The sequence below is a fragment of the Microtus pennsylvanicus genome, chromosome 13, assembly GCF_037038515.1.
Source record: "Microtus pennsylvanicus isolate mMicPen1 chromosome 13, mMicPen1.hap1, whole genome shotgun sequence".
In the NCBI taxonomy this organism is placed as follows: domain Eukaryota; kingdom Metazoa; phylum Chordata; class Mammalia; order Rodentia; family Cricetidae; genus Microtus; species Microtus pennsylvanicus.
This window is the reverse complement of record NC_134591.1, coordinates 72,867,342-72,883,243: the sequence shown is the minus strand read 5'-3', so window position 1 is coordinate 72,883,243 and position 15,902 is coordinate 72,867,342. Positions and strand designations below refer to the sequence as shown.

Sequence of the window (15,902 nt, the reverse complement as noted above, 5' to 3'; positions counted from 1 at the left end):
CCCGACAGGAGCTCCTCTTCCCCAGAGCCCTGGAGAGGTAGTAGCTTTTGTTTTTTGTTTTGTTGTGGTTGGGGTTTTTGTTTTTTGTAGAGACAAGGTCTTGCTGTGCAATTCTGGCTAGTCTGGAATTCACAGGGAACCCTTTGCCTCTGGTTCCAGGGTAGCATGTGCTATGGCCATGTTGCAAGGAAGTCGCTTGTTGGTTCCTGGCTGCTCAGCCCTGAAATAATTACACAGAAACTGTATTAATTAAATCACTGCTTGGCCTATTAGCTCTAGCTTCTTATTAGCTAACTCTTACATATTAATTTAACCATTTGCATTAATCTGTGTATTGCCACAAGGCTGTGGCTTACTGGGTAAAGTTCCAGTGTCTGTACCCAGCAGAGCTACATGGCTTCTCTCTGACTCCACCTCCTCTCTCCCAGCATTCAGTTTAGTTTTCCCCACCTACCTGCTATAGGTCCAAAGCGGTTTCTTTATTAACCAATGGTATCCGCAGCATACATAGGGGACTCCCATATCACACCACACCCAGGGAGAGATACTGTTTTGCATGCATGTGCTCCCTGCCCGCTGTGGTTCTGGAGGAGCTATACACTGAGGTGAAGAACAGTCAAGGATAGAAACATGCCTAGTGAATTCCAGGTAGACCTGAGAGCTTGGGTTCTGCGAATAAAGCAAAAGAGAAACTCGCAACATGGACGATGTTCCCAAAGGAGTGTGTAGGGCCCTAAAGGTCTTCCATGGCTCCTGGGAACGCAGCCTGCAGCCTTTATGCTTCCTGCTTGTCCGCCACAGGTAGACCTCCCTCACAAGGCAATTCATGAAGCTTCCATCAAGCAGAAATTCGAAGACGCCCTGAGCCTCATTCATAGCGCCTGGCAGAGAAGTGACAGCCTGTGCCGAGGGAGAGCCTCCCGGGACCCCTGGTGCTGAGGCGTGGCTGGGCAGCATGTACACTGTGGTGTGCCACCATGCTGTTTCGGATTCAGGTGTCCACAGGCCTCTACAGCCCACTCCTGCCTTGGGGTGGCAGAACCACCAGTGTGGCTCGAGACAGGGATCCAGAGTGGGCCTAGACCTCTGCGTGTCCCGCCCAACGGGGAGTGACTAGAGGTCACTGGGGCGAAGGTCTGAGCCCTGTGGGCTCTGTAGACACACGGTGTTCCCTGGGCCACCATTCGAGTCCTTTCCATCTGCTCAGGGTGGCCGTGAGAATAATAGCATCCACTTAAGGGGAGCAAAGAGACCAGGAGGGCGGGCGTGCCATCTTCTTTTCCTGGGCCAGGGGCCTGGGCAGATGGTCAGGGCCCCCTGGGGGTCGTGAGTGCCCAGCCATTCTTGTTCGTTTTTGAACAGTCCTCACTGTGCAGGAAAGTGGGAACACTAGGTAGCTGTGCATGCTTCCTCTGACACATCCACCCCATGCACAGTGGCCTGCTCACACGGCCTGGGCCCGGCCAGCAGCCCTCCATGGCTGCCAGGAGGCCTTGCATGTCCACAGCCCTGCCTCTCCTCTCCCTCAAGTACAACAGAGCTTGGAGGAGCCAGGGATTCGTTGGCACCTCTTGCCAGGAGCAAAGGAGAGGGCCTGGGAGAGCAGAGCCCATGAGCTTGGGCTCTTTGACACCTGACTGACCCAGGCTTGGCTAGAGCTGGCCCTTCTTGAGGTCTTCGTTGGATCCCTCTGGGGATGGGTCAGATGGATTGGACTTTATCTTTTTTTTTTTTTAATAAAATTGACATTATATTGCTGAGACTTGTCACTGGCGTGAGATGGGGAGGGAGGGTTCCCCACTGCAACATCTTCATCATCCATTCTGTGCCCAACAAACTGCCATGCAGAATCCGAACCAGAGTTGGGCAGTGGTGGTGCACGCCTATTAATCCCAGCACTCAGGAGGCAGAGGCAGGCGGATCTCTGTGAGTTCTAGGCCAGCCTGTTCTACAGAGCAAGTTCCAGGACAGCCAGGGTTACACAGAGAAACCCTGTCTCGGGGGGAGAAAAAGAAGAAGAATCAGAACCAGGTCTGTCCCAGCTGCTTCCATGGTTCCACTGCCTGAAGGATAGAGGCCCAGAACACCCCTCCCCCCAGCCTTTCTGTTTCCTACATAGCCAAGAGTGGGAGCCTGGTGGTCCGGTTGTTAAGGAAATGCCTAGAGCCACAAAGGTTACTCTTCACAGTGGCCCTTACCTTTCCAGCCCTCCCACCCAAGGACTCTGAAGTTTTGGGTGAACCAGGCTGAGGTACTAGAAGTTGGGGATTGAGGAGGGTGTGGACCTCTTCTGTGGGAGGTGCTGTTCGAAGCAGGCTCTTCACACATCAGTCCCCCAATGGAGACCAGAGTCATGCTCGGTGACCTCTCCTCCCCCTCGTCAGCAGCACCATTCTCCACGGTCTGATTCCCTGAAATCTAAAATAGGGAAGGGAAAACTCTAGAAATGAGCGGTTGTAAAGTTGTAAGTATGTGCGTTGGGTTGAGTGGGTGTGCAGTGTGGCCGGGGTGGCTCGTCCCATTGTCCAAAGTGTCTGTTCTGATGCCGGAGCAGGATTTGTGTTCAAGTAACCACCCTTTTTTTATTCAATAATGGCTCCCAAAGAAGTTGTCCTCTGACCTTTATACACATCTATGTCCTGTGTGTATCCCCTTACACACACACACACACACACAAACATGTACACATACAGGATAGCCTAAGCTATATAGTGAGACCCTGTCTCATATATATATATATGTGTGTGTGTGTGTGTGTGTGTGTGTGTGTGTGTATGCATTGACATAAATGGGGTTGGCTGGGCATGGTCACACACCTTTAACCCCAGCACTCAAGTGGCAGAGGCAGGCGGATCTCTGTGGTCCCTGGCCAGCTTGGTCTACATAGTTCCAGGGCAGCTAGAGCTTAGAGAAACCCTGTCTCAAAAAAAAAAAAAAAAAAGAAAGAAGAAAGATTAATGGGGTTGGAGAAATTGCTCTTGGTTAGAACTCTTCCAGAGGACCTGGGTTCAATTCCTAGCACCCACCCACATGGTAGCTCCAGTTCCAGAGGATAAAACACCTTCTCTGGCTTCCATGGACATCCGGTACACACAGAGATAGATGTTGGCAAAACACCCCTATACATAAACAAGTAATAAGTGAAAGTGGGCATGGACGTGCCTGCTTGTACTGCCAGCCCTCAGGTGCTGCGGGGCAGAGGCACCTGGAGATTGGCATGAGTTTGAAGGTGGCCTGGGCTATACGCTGAGTCCCAGCCAGTCTGGAAATGAGACCTGTCTCATCGATGGGGCTCTGGGGTCCTCCTTTACATAACCTCTTGTGGAAAAGCAACCATGAAAGCTGGGCGGTGGTGGTCACACCTTTAATCCCAGCACTTGGGAGGCCGAGGGTGGATCTCTCAAGGCCAGGCTGGTCTACAGAGTGAGTTCTAGGACAGCCAGGGACACACACACACACAAACTAAAATAAAAAGCTGGGTGTGGGAATGGTGGTGCACACCTTTAATTCCAGCACTAGGTGGCAGAGGCAGGTGAATCTCTGTACCTTGATGTCACTTTGGTCTACATAGCTGTTTCAGGATAGCAAAGTTACATAGACCTTGTCTCAAAAAAAAAAAAAAGAAAGAAAAGAAAGAAACTAAAAACTAAGTGGAACTTAAAGGAAGGAAGGGAGGGAGGAAACGGAGCCATAATCTGAGGGAAGCAGACTGGAAGACTGAGGATTTCACACAGGCTATGGCGGATGCAGAGACGGGACAGTTGCTGGTCAGTGCAGGTAGCCTGTGCCTAGGGCCAAGCTGCCACATGCCCAGGGCTTTAGCTGGAGCCAGACAGGGACTAGAGATGGGACAGAGGTCTAGAGGACAAGGAGGAGCACCCTCCCCTAATTTGGCTCTTTCTTCCAGCTCCACTCTCCTTCCCGTCCCTGGTGACCTTTACTCCAGATCCCAGGGTCCAGGCCCGCCTCGCCTGCAGCAGCTGGGATTGGCCCGAGCCAGAGGGGGTGTGGCCAGACTCCCACAGCCCCAGTCTGCTGAACAACAGGTGGAGTTCCAAGACAGACCCTGGGCCTCCAGTCACTGACCAGATCTGTCCTCTAGAGATGGCACGGGGCCCCCTCGGTCCCCAGGCCTGCGGCCACACATGGGTGCAAACAGCCTAGACACGGCCACCTATGGCCTGTGCTGTGGCTGATCCAGGCAGAGATGGCTCCTGCCACGGATGCACGGGATATGGTGACCCCAACTGTGGACCTGGTGCTGGGTGCCTCAGCCTGCTGCCTGGCATGCGTGTTCACCAATCCCTTGGAAGTGGTAAAGACTCGTCTGCAGCTGCAAGGGGAGCTGCAGGCCCCAGGCACTTACCCACGGCCCTACCGGGGCCTTGTGTCTTCTGCTGCAGCCATTGCCCGTGCAGATGGCCTGTGGGGCCTGCAGAAGGGGCTGGCCGCTGGCCTTCTCTACCAGGGCCTCATGAATGGTGTCCGCTTCTACTGCTATAGCCTGGCATGCCAGGCTGGCTTCACCCAGCAACCAGGGGGGACTGTGGTTGCAGGTGCTGTGGCCGGGGCACTGGGAGCCTTTGTGGGAAGTCCTGCTTACCTGGTGAGTGTCTTCTCTGTGGCCCTGGGTTGGGCGGGGAAGGCTGGGAGGGGACGGTTTCCTGGGAATATCAGGCTCAGATCTGGAATCTGCCCTCGCTCAGACAACCCTTGCTCTTTTGGGGCCCATGCCCACTTGTCTTAGCCAGGAGATAGAGCAGGCTATGCAGTAGGTAGACCCTAGTTGTCATTTGCTTGTGATTAGTTCTGCATAGCCTGGCATATGGTAGGAATAAAAGCTTCCGCTGAGCGTGAGTTGTTGCATCCGGATCTGGCCACTTAAGTCCTCTGTCCTTGAGAGAGTGGTAGGACAGAGGCCCAAAGAGCTACTTAAGAAACTTGAAGCCAGGTGTGGCACATGCCTTTAATCCTAACACTCGGGAGGCAGAGGCAGCTGGATCTCTGTGAGTTCGAGGCCAGCCTGGTCCTCAGAGTGAGTTCCAGGACAACCAGGGATACACAGAGAAACCCTGTCTCAAAAGAGAACCAAAGTAAATATTGAGTGAACTCAAGCCCACTGAGACTACCTCCAAGCTTCAGGTGTGAACTGAGGGCTACCATACAGGAGAGGGGCTCAAACGTGCCCAGCTCATTCCCCAGTCTCTATCCTAAGGCCCTCGATCTGCTCTGGACTCCCAGGTCAAGACCCAGTTGCAGGCCCAGACAGTGGCTGCTATGGCCGTGGGGCATCAGCACCAGCATCAGGTAAAACATCTCCCCAGAACCCTGGGCTCCAGGCTGTGCAGGACCGTGGCTCTTTAGTGACCCACACCCTTTCTTCCCCGCAGAGTGTCCTGGGTGCCTTGGAGACCATCTGGCGCCAGCAGGGCCTATTGGGGCTGTGGCGGGGTGTGGGCGGGGCTGTGCCCCGAGTCACAGTGGGCTCAGCTGCCCAGCTGGCCACCTTTGCATCTGCTAAGGCTTGGGTACAGGAGCGACAGGTAAGGGGCTGGGGACGCTGTCCAGATGGAGAGGGAGGGCCCCTGCCTCTTTCACACACAGGTGGTGACAGATGGGGTCCAGAATAAAACCTGATCTTGCTGAATGTGGTGAGACACACTTACGTTCCTAAGACTTGGAGTGTTGAGGCAGGGGGATCAAGAATCTTAAGGTGGTCCTCAGCTACACAGGTTTTAAAGTCAGTCTAGGCTACCTACTACATGAGACCCTGTCAAAAGAGAGGAAGAAAGACAGGGGAAGGGAGGAAGGGAGGAAGGGGAGAAGGAGGGAAAGATAGAAGGAAGAGAGGAGGAGTCATGGGAAGAAGGCGAGAGATGGAGGAAGGAGAGGGGAGTCGCAGCTAAGGGCAATGTTTCTCAGCTGTAATCTCAGCACTTAGAAGGTGGAGGCAGGAGGATTGCAATTGGAGCACAGCCTGCTGCATAGCAATACCTGTCTCAACAAAAAGAAACAGAAGCGGGGGAGGAGGGAAGAGGAGATAGGGAAGGGAGGAAGAAAATAAAGTTGTTGGCTCTGTCACTGTAGCTGTGACCTAGCCCTTCTGTCCAATAGGAGCTAGGGGTCATCAGTGAACCCTAAAACCATGGAGGAACACAGGATTGGTGTTGCAGGCTGGGAATGGCTGGAGAGGTCTGATTTGCTCGCCTACCCAAAGCCTTCCATCCCTCGTGGGCTTGGGCTAGGAGAGCCCAGCATGGGTGAGCAGAGGGCAGTGGGCAGGGTCAACAGCCTGATCCATCCCCACAGTGGTTTCTGGAGGACAGCTGGATGGTGGCCCTGGCTGGAGGCATGATTAGCAGTATAGCTGTGGCTGCAGTCATGGCTCCCTTCGACGTGGTCAGCACTCGCCTATACAACCAACCGGTGGACAGAGCTGGCAGGGTGAGCAGGGGACGAGGAAATGTAGGCTGTGGGGTGATGGGACACACACACATACACACAGACACACAGACACACATACACACATACATATAAACACATATACACACACACATATACACACAAACACATATACACACATATACACACACATACACATACACACACACATACACACACATATACACACAAACACATATACACACATATACACACACATACACATACACACACACATACACACACATATACACACAAACACATATACACACACACACAGACACACAGACACACATACATATAAACACATATACACACACATATACACACAAACACATATACACACATATACACACACATACACATACACATACACACACATATACACACAAACACATATACACACATATACACACACACAGACACACAGACACACATACATATAAACACATATACACACACATATACACACACATATACACACAAACACATATACACACATATACACACACATACACATACACACACATATACACACAAACACATATACACACACACATACACATACACACACACATATACACACACACATATATACACACATACACATACACACACACACACATCATATTCACAACACGGTAGCATGCATGTCCTAAGTCCTCCGACTGGATTTTATTCTATTTCCTGATGAGGAAATCAGCTCAGAGAGGTCAAGTGGAGGCTGCCGAGAGGGTCAGCAGAAGGGGCAGGATCGGAATTGTGGCCTTCCTGTGGTAATGCCAGTCGGAAGTGTCAGAACCGAGATGATTGAGTGGGTTATACAAGCTGCACCCCTGCAGAAGGCTATCTGCCTGAGGGCCGAGGGCCTTGTTAACATCACAATGTTTAATCCGCCCAGGCCTGTAGGACTGGGTGTTCCTTCTGACCCCACCGCTAGACACACTTGCTTTTGTCACCTGGGACCTCTCAACTCTTGATGTGACCCTCACCCTATGTTTATCCCCAGGGCCAGCTGTACAGCGGCCTCGCTGACTGCCTGGTGAAGATCTGCCAACAGGAGGGGCCCCTAGCACTCTACAAGGGCCTAGGCCTTGCCTATCTGCGCTTGGGCCCCCACACCATCCTTAGCATGTTCTTCTGGGATGAGCTGCGGAAGCTGACCACAAGGGCCCAGCACCAGGGCACCTAGCCTTGTCCCTCAGCCCACCACCAAGCCTGGCATTTGGTGGAAGTGATGGCTGGCTTCTATAGAACTGGCTGCCCTGAGCCAGCTTGAGTCAGGCCCAGATGAGGGGCGTGAGTCGGGATTGTGGACAACTGTGATCGACCAGAGCCCCAGGACTAGTTCACCCCAAGTCACCGCCCCTTCACCCTTTCCTCTCCCCTGGGTTACCATGCTGTAGAATATTGCTGTAGTAGCACCCTCATGAAAGGGGGCCCATGGACAGAGCCACTCAGTGACACCAGCTCCTCCGTCCTCCAGCCACTGTGGGACCACACAATCCTCTCAGAGCACAAGGAAACTGAGACACCACTCTGGCTGGAGCCACACGGCTTTGTGGTGACAGACACAGGACTGTGGTTGGAGTCTGCCCACCCCAATCCTCTGCTCTCAGCAAGGGAACAATCAGAAACCCTTGGGCCACAGATCCCTCAGAAACCACGGCACATGAGGAGACTCATGGTTGAGCCCCGAGGGAGGCCTTGGGGTCCCCAGACTCTAGCTGGTCAAAGTTCCAAAGCCTTGGCAGCTTGAAAAACAAAAACCTATTTTCTTACTTTCAGAAGCCTGGAAGCCCAAGAAGGTATTGGCAGTGTTAGCATTTATTTCTGTTACTTGTGATGTGGTAAAACCAGGGTCTGGGCATGTTAGTTACGCGATTGACATCCTTAGCCCAGGGCTTACTTCTCCAGAGGCCTCTGTCCCTGACTCTGAGCTGGGCAGCTTCTTCCCAGTCAGGCTGGAGACAGATCAGCCGGCAGCCTGCCTGCCCGGTGCTCATGAAGCCCTGGGTTCCATCCCCAGCACCGAATAAACCAGGCCTGATGGCACATGCCTGTGATCTCAGCACTGCACACACAGGTAGAGCCAGGAGGATCAGGGGTTCAAGTTCATTATCAGATGCATGGTGAGTTTGAGGCCAGCCTGGGCTATGCGAGACCCAAAGAGAGGAGAGAAAGAAAAGGGTGGGGGGAGAGGAGAGAGAGAGGGAAGAACAGAGAGAAGAGCAGAGTGGGGGAGAGAAAGAGGGATAAAGAAAGGGAGAGGCAGCCAGGAGGTGGTGGCGCACGCCTGTAATCCCAGCACTTGGGAGGCAGAGACAGGTGGATCTCTGTGAGTTCGAGGCCAGCTTGGTCTACTGAGGGAGTTCCAGGACAGGCTCCAAAGCTACAGAGAAACCCTGTCTCAAAAAACCAAAAAAAAAAAAAAAAAAGAAAAAGAAAGGGAGAGGCGTGGGAATGGGGAGAAGAGACAGGGAAACGCAGTTATATTGGACAGGGCCGGCACAGGGACTGCATGTTAAATTAGAGGTAGCTACCATTGTCTCCACTGTCCCCTCCTGAGGAACTGGGGTTAGGCCTTCAGCACGAACCTGGGAGCATCCCTGAGTTCAGACTTTTATTGAGGGCTTCGCATTTGTGTACATCCAGAGGGTGCTCAGGAGGTGGGGGCTCAGATAAGAGGGTGCCCTTTCTCCGGACTACAGCCAGCCACACTCCAGGAGACTGTTGAGACACGAGTGTTTGTGAGGCCCCCAGTAACCAACGCCTCGGCCAGGCAGCTCCAACCACCTTCCCCAACCACATCCCAAGGGCGAAAAACTGCTCTAGACCGACACTCCAATAAAGTTTTCTATTTTGTGTACTTCCGCGACTCCCTTCTGCTTCCCTGACCCTGACTCCCAAACTCTCAGCTCTCAAGCCCTTTCTAGGAAGGACCCAGAAACCAGCCGCCACCTGCCCAGGTGAGGCCTGCCACCTAGTGGACCCAAGAGGAACAGTATGTCCGAGAGGCAGGCGGCATTCGGCCAGAGTCTTCAGAGGATTCCAAACCCCTCTTCCCCTGAGGACTAGAGAAACTAGACTTCTAGATCTCAGAAGGGGCGACAGAGGCTGTGCGGAAGACCCTGTGCTTTGGGAACTTGGGTGGAGTGCGGGACACACCTGCGTCTGGGAAGGCCGGGTGAGCAGAGGGACTTTCGGAAGGCATGGTGAGCTTGACGGTCCGGCGGGGACAGACAGCACTAGAGTTAACTGCTTTGCCCTTCAGGCCTAAATGAGAAGCCACCAGCGGCAGCGGGCTGACAGCACCCCCTTGATTCCTGCTGGCTGGACGGTCTAAAGCTTCTGGCTCTCCCGCTCCGCCCCCAGGTCTTTGACCCCGTCCTAGTTCCTCCCCTGTCCTGTAGAGGCACCTTTGACCGGTGATGTCACTGGGTCTGTCCCAGCACAGACCCGGCCCGAGGCTGGGGCTGGATTCCTGGAGGCTGCCATGTTCTCCCTCCCTTCCCTCTCCTCCTGGCTCCCCGGCCTCCCTTCTTTTGAGTGGGGTTCCAGTCTCTTCGACAGCCTCCTGCAAGGTGAGCGCCTCCTAGATGCGCATTGGGCTCCGCCCCCTCCTCGGGTGGGCGGGGTGCAGGGTGGGCCTCACCACCCACGTGGGGGGGCGGCTCCGCACCTAGCTGCCCCCGCGCTAACCCTGCCACCTCCCCTACGATCCTAACGCCCCCCTCACCCTCTCCTTTGTCCTGCTCAGGCCTAATCGGGGCCCTCGGAGTCTCGGTTCTCAACAGTCTCCTGAAAGTTTACTTCTTCGTGGCCTGTGTCAAGTGAGTGCACACGTCGGTGCCACCCAGCCCTACCCAGGCAGTTGGTCCCTGCGCGGAATCTGGCTTCCGCTAAGAGTGGGGCTGGGACCCTGGCATCCCTCCCAGGACCGGACTCTGAGATCCCACCTCCCAGCCCGCACCCCATTCTGCCCCCACAGTGACCCCCAGCGGCAGACCCATAAGCAGCGGCTGCGAGCGCAGTGGGCCTCACTGGAGACAGTGCACCTGGCCGGTCTGACCCTGTTCCTGACCGTGGTGGGGGCCCGGGTGGCCGCCCTCGTGGTACTGGAGTTCTCCCTCCGGGCTGTGTCCACAGTGCTGTCCCTGAGCAAGGTGAGACTGCAGGGTGGGGCCAGTCTGGGCCACTTTCTTCCTCTGCATTGGGAAGTAGGGCTCTTTTCCTTCAGGCGGAGACCAGAGATTGTACAGACTGGAGTTTGTCACCTGGAGTTTGGATTGCCAAAGTCACATCTCCATGGCAGCACAGTCGGATCTCTACACCCCCCCACCCCACCCCCACCCCGCAAAATGTCAGTTCTGTGAGCTGGCAATGTGATTCAGTTGATAGAGTGCCTGCCTAGCATGCACTAAGCCCTGGGTTTGATCCCCCTCTGTGTAAACCCAGGCATGGTGGCTCATTCCTGTACTCCCAGCACTTGAGAGAGGTGGAGGCAGGAGGATGAGAAGTTCAGGGTCATCCTTGACTATTGGGTTTGAGGCCAACTTGGAACACATGAGATCTTCTGGTCTCAAAAATAAAATAAAATAAAAAATCCTGTGTTGCCCTGGCTAGGTACCTTGTGGGGTTTGGCCCATATTGTCCTGACAGCTGTCCTGACCTGATCTCCAGAAGTGGGGAAACTGAGGCTTAGGGGAGCTCATGGTTTGTCTGTGATCAATAGTCGTCAGGGAGTAAGGTGTGAAACCAGGTCTTCAAGGCCCTGCGCCATCACCCTCCAGCCATAGATGGACAAGAGAAACCCACGTGCCGGTCTTCCCCAGTACAGCCTAACCTGGACTCCTTTCCCCTGCAGGGCTCGGGGGACAAGGAGCGGCTCCAGCTCTTCTTGGTGTGTCAGTTCTCGCTGGGCTGTGGGCTGACCTGTGGCCTGAGCTTCCTACAGGAAGGCGCCCCACACCGCACCCTGAACCTGCTGCTGAGCCTGGGGCTGGCCGCCCTGCTGGGCTTGGGTGCTCAGCGCTTCCGTCGACACGTCTGTAGCCTCTATGAGCTGCACACTAGCCAGCGCTACTGCGGGGTCTGCTTGGGCCTGCTGGCTGGCCAGCATGGCCTGCCCAGGCTCCTGGGTCGCACTCTGGCAGTGGCCTTTGCTGTGAGTGACCTGGCAGCTGTGGCCCTCATCAACCAGGACTTCCTGAGCACGTCAGAGGCCGTGCGCTTTTGGACGCCACTCACCATTTGCTATACGCTGCTGGTCATCTACATGCAGGGTGAGAGCCCCTGGGCTGGGGTCCATTCCAGTGGCCACACTCCCCTTGCCATCCCAGCCACCCTGTCCAGGGTGTACTTTACTATGGGTGTGCTGTAGGCTGCTCAAAGTAGTGTCGGGACATAGGAACTCTAAAGAGCTGGGACCTGGGCTGGTCTTGTGGTAAGGTGAAGGGGGTTGTGGGCAGGAGAAATGCCTGCCAAAGCACAGAGCAAGGGCGTGGCCATGCAGAAACACTGAGTGGTTCAGGGCTGTTATCCAAGGGCAACAGGAATTGGGGCAAGGCTGGCCAACTTCAAAATGGCCTGGTCCAGCTGGGCGGTGGTGGCGCACACTTTTAATCCCAGCACTCGAGAGGCAGAGGCAGGCAGATCTCATGAGTTTGAGGCCAGCCTGGTCTGCAAGAGCTAGTTCCAGGATAGGCTCTAAAGCTACAGAGAAACTGTCTTGAAAATAAAAGAAAGAAAAGCCTGGTCCAGCTTGGCTGGCCAGGGTGCTAAACAGGAGAGAGTGGCCCGTCAGAGAAGGGTAGTCCAGGCAGTAGGAACAGAAAGTGTGAAGACCCTGACAGGGTAGATAAGCTTGGCAGGCTCCACGTGAAAAATGAGAAGCCAGGATGCCTGACTCTGTAAGTAAGGGGAGCATGGGTCAGAGACTGGCTGAGGGTGGGTAAGTGGACTTGAGCAGAATCAAGCCTGACCTCGTAAAACAAGGCTTGGATTCAAACTCTACTCTAAAAGCCATAGAAGCCCTGGGAGCATTCTCAGCAGAAGAATGGTGTCATCTGATTGACATGTGTAGGTGACTTTAGCGGGTCAGTAGAACTTGTTCAGGAACAGAAGAGCCCCATGGATGAACTTCAGCAGGAGGGGGAGGTGAAAGAGAGTGGGGCGTGTGCCAGGCAGAAGTGGACCGGGCTGCGGGTGAACCAGACTCACGGGCAAAAGAGAAGAATCTTAAGGTCCTTGTCATCAGCTGGCAAGGGGCTCTGTCCTCGACCAGAGAGAGACTTAAGGGTGGTCAATAAGTCTTGTGGGCGCCCAGAGAGGGGAGCTGGGACACAGAAGGGCAGTCGGGGAAGGTGATACTGTCCCTGGGGAAGGCGGTTGAGAAGTGGAACAGGCTTGCCCCAGCTGACACAGGGCGCTGTCTGAGGCAGTGGCAAATATATCTCTCAGAGGAGCAGCGGCAGCACCTCTTCAGCCTCCAGGGCCAGGTCCAGACGGTACTGGTGCGCATGGGTGGCCTCTTCATTTTGTTGATGACTGTGGGCCGATGGCTGGACCTCCTTGGCGTCTTTGTCTCCCTTCTGGGTGAGCTGTGGTGCATGGCAGGTGTTCGCATCCTAATCGACCTCTGCCAGATACAGGTAGGCACCTCCATGTGACCCCAGCTTCCCACCCTGCTTCCAAGGCTCCCAGCACCTCCGGAGGCCCAAGTTTGACAAGGGCTGTGTTGACTGGGGAGAGTATGAGACCCAGGTGTCTTTTAGGTCACTAGGAGTAGGGAAGTGGAAGGGACCATTCCAGCTGGCACCCCAGGGTCCCAGGGGGTAATAGGGTCCTGATGATAATGGACCTGAGACTAACGGGGGTGTGTGTGTCCCTTCTGACCCTCCCCCAGGGCTTTCCATCCCAGAGGCCTACAGTAACAGCAGCAGTAACACCAGGAAAGGTATCAACAGTGTCAGATCCATGCGAGCCCCGGCCTTCCACACCTGCTCTGTCCAGAAGCGAGGCCCCCTCCTGACCTGCCCTATGGAGGACTCAAAGTCAGTCCCAGGCTGACCAGCAAGGTCTTGACCACAAGATGTGGCCTGGAGACTGGGTGACAGAGCTAGTCCCCACCTAGAGTTCAGAGCAGGCCATGGGGGCCCCTGCAGAAAGGGGACGGCTAGGGCTGGGGACCTGGGAAGGTGGGGACATGGAGGCCTCTGCGTAAATCCCTCTCCGTTGAAGATGGGCAGTGGATACAGTTTCATCAGACCCACCCTTCCTGGCCAGGCAGGAGGACAGCCGACAACTGTGACCTCAGAATGGCTCCCTGCCCGCTTGCCTCCCCTCCCCCACCTTGCTCCTTTCCACAAACAATAAAGTTGACTTTTTCTCAGCCTGTATTGAGGATTACAAAGGTGTAGAAAGAAAAAAGAGACTTCCCGAGACCCACAAAAACCCTCATTTAGCGGAGGTTTGGGATATGAGCCTCAAGCCTGCCTCTGCTCTGGGTCTCCTAAGGGCCAAGGACACAGGTTGAGGTTCCCTGGTTCCAGGACAAAGAATGGCAGCAGGAACACATGGTTATTAAGATGGTTGGGAGCTGGAGATGGCTCAGGGTTAAGAGCGTGTAGTGCTCTTACTCCCGGATCCTATTTCAGACAGCTCACGACTGTCTGGAGGAGGTCCTGCGGGGTGTGATGCCTCTGGCTTCCTTGGGCACTTAGACACAGACACAGACACATACACACACACACACACACACACACACACACACACACACACACACACAGAATTTAAAATGAAAAGGCATTGAGACAGTTTGTTTAGAAAGGGGAAACACATCCACATGATGGTGACTGGGCACACCTTTTGTACTCAGGAGGCAGAGGCAGGCAGATCTCTGTGAGTTCGAGGCCAGCCTGGTCTACAGAGCAAGTTCCAGGACAGTCAGGCTACACATGTTGGGTAATATTTTTGTGTACTGTGAGGATATGTCCCTGCCAAGGCGCCCTCTAATTGGTTTAATAAAGAGCTGAATGGCTAGGCAGGAGAGGATAGGCGGGACTTCTGGGGCGGGGGGGGGGGGGGGCGGGGGGGGGAAGAGAGAGAGAGAGAGAGAGAGAGAGAGAGAGAGAGAGAGAGAGAGAGAGAGAGAGAGGAAAAGCAGACAGGAAACACAGGGATGAGGTGCCATCTTTGCTGAGGTGACCAATGAGGTGAGGTGGGGTGGTAGAGTCTAACATCCACCTGCACCGAAGATGTACACCATAGTGGTCTGTCCCATCCAGGGTGGAGCTGCTCTTGGGGATCCAGCTTCCATCAGGGCCAAGATCAGGGACAGAAAGGGCTGAGTACTCACTCTTCTGCCTACCTTCTGTGTGACTATGGACAAGCTATTGCCCTCTCTGAGCCTAGCTAAAGAATTACTGCCTGGGTGCCGGGCGGTGGTGGCGCATGTTTTAATCCCAGCACTCGGGAGGCAGAGGCAGGCGGATCTCTGTGAGTTCGAGACCAGCCTGGTCTACAAGAGCTAGTTCCAGGACAGGCTCCAAAACCACAGAGAAACCCTGTCTCAAAAAACAAAAAACAAAAAAAAAAAAAAGAATTACTGCCTGGGGCAGGGGGGTGCTAATCCCAGCACTCAGGAGACAGAGGCAGGTGGATTTCTGTGAGCTTGAGGCCAGCCTGGTCTACAGAGGGAGTTCCAGGACAGCCAGAGCTGTTACATGGAGAAATCCTCAAAAAATCCTCAGAAACAAAACAAAATAAAGCAAAACAAGCATAGGGGCTGGAGAGATGACTCAGAGGTTAAGAGCACTGGCTGCTCTTCCAGAGGTCCTGAGTTCAATTCCCGGCAACCACATGATGGCTCACACTTCTCTTTAATAAAATCTGGTGCCCTCTTCAGGCAGAACACTATTCATAATAAATAAATAAATAAATAAATAAATAAATAAATAAATAAATAAATAGTTTTTAAAAAATTTTAAAAAATCATAAAACCATTAAACATTAACACCATATGTTGGGTGTTCACACTCAGAATCCTATTTACTAACCTATTTTGACCCTTTTTCTCTCCCTTCTTTCTTTTTCTGATGCCCTGCTTTGTTTTTGACACAGGGTCCCACTATGACTGGTCTGAAACTCACTCTGTAGACCAGGCTGACCTCAAATTCACAGAAATCTGCCTGCCTCTACCTCCTAAGTACTAGAATCAAAGGTCTGTGCCACCACGTCCAGGTGTCTGATTTTTTTTAATGATCTGGATATGTAGCCCAGGCTGTCCTTGAACTCACGGACTCCTCTCTACCTCCCAATTGCTGGGATTATAGGTAGGTAATACTATGCCCTGATCTTGGAGGTTAAGTCGTTTTTTTGAGGACACAGAATTTGTATTTGCATGTGTGAGGGGGGGAGTGTTGGCACTTGTATATTCTAGAGTCCTCAGAGGCCAGAAG

General features: G+C 53.8%; 3 protein-coding genes across 5 annotated transcripts in view; all 3 read left to right on the top strand.

The window, feature by feature from the left end:
• Plekhm2 (pleckstrin homology and RUN domain containing M2) overlaps positions 1 to 1,760 on the top strand; it is a 51,518-nt gene extending 49,758 nt beyond the window's left edge. For both annotated transcript variants that reach the window (XM_075946567.1, XM_075946568.1), the window contains one exon: positions 806 to 1,760. In XM_075946567.1, the coding sequence (XP_075802682.1) occupies positions 806 to 939 (134 nt within the window). In that variant the 3' untranslated portion in view covers positions 940 to 1,760. The remainder of the gene's footprint in view (positions 1 to 805) is intronic.
• Positions 1,761 to 4,049: 2,289 nt separating this feature from the next.
• On the top strand, positions 4,050 to 9,310 carry Slc25a34 (solute carrier family 25 member 34). Of its 2 annotated transcripts, XM_075945881.1 has the most exons (5): positions 4,050 to 4,606; positions 5,242 to 5,307; positions 5,391 to 5,543; positions 6,310 to 6,444; positions 7,451 to 9,310. In XM_075945881.1, exons 1-5 carry the CDS (start codon positions 4,208 to 4,210, stop codon positions 7,631 to 7,633), a joined length of 936 nt encoding a protein of 311 aa, XP_075801996.1. In that variant the 5' UTR covers positions 4,050 to 4,207; the 3' UTR covers positions 7,634 to 9,310. The 2 variants fall into 2 exon arrangements, with proteins under 2 accessions (XP_075801996.1, XP_075801997.1); XM_075945882.1 differs by lacking the exon at positions 5,391 to 5,543.
• Positions 9,311 to 9,460: 150 nt separating this feature from the next.
• Positions 9,461 to 13,834, top strand: Tmem82 (transmembrane protein 82). Its single transcript, XM_075945880.1, has 7 exons — positions 9,461 to 9,628; positions 9,716 to 10,025; positions 10,202 to 10,274; positions 10,433 to 10,607; positions 11,309 to 11,726; positions 12,904 to 13,094; positions 13,349 to 13,834. Exons 2-7 carry the CDS (start codon positions 9,938 to 9,940, stop codon positions 13,472 to 13,474), a joined length of 1,071 nt encoding a protein of 356 aa, XP_075801995.1. The 5' UTR covers positions 9,461 to 9,628; positions 9,716 to 9,937; the 3' UTR covers positions 13,475 to 13,834.
• The last annotated feature ends 2,068 nt before the right edge of the window (positions 13,835 to 15,902 follow it).

What these genes read in the sequence shown, in the direction of transcription:
- Slc25a34 (XM_075945881.1), top strand. Translation starts at nt 4,208, where the DNA reads ATGGCTCCTGCCACGGATGCACGGGATATGGTGACCCCAACTGTGGAC. An exon ending in CTTGGGTACAGGAGCGACAG is followed by an intron (nt 5,544 to 6,309) that starts GTAAGGGGCTGG and finishes CCATCCCCACAG; the next exon opens with TGGTTTCTGGAGGACAGCTG. An exon ending in CGGTGGACAGAGCTGGCAGG is followed by an intron (nt 6,445 to 7,450) that starts GTGAGCAGGGGA and finishes GTTTATCCCCAG; the next exon opens with GGCCAGCTGTACAGCGGCCT.
- Tmem82 (XM_075945880.1), top strand. Translation starts at nt 9,938, where the DNA reads ATGTTCTCCCTCCCTTCCCTCTCCTCCTGGCTCCCCGGCCTCCCTTCT. An exon ending in TTCTTCGTGGCCTGTGTCAA is followed by an intron (nt 10,275 to 10,432) that starts GTGAGTGCACAC and finishes CTGCCCCCACAG; the next exon opens with TGACCCCCAGCGGCAGACCC. An exon ending in GCTGGTCATCTACATGCAGG is followed by an intron (nt 11,727 to 12,903) that starts GTGAGAGCCCCT and finishes TATATCTCTCAG; the next exon opens with AGGAGCAGCGGCAGCACCTC.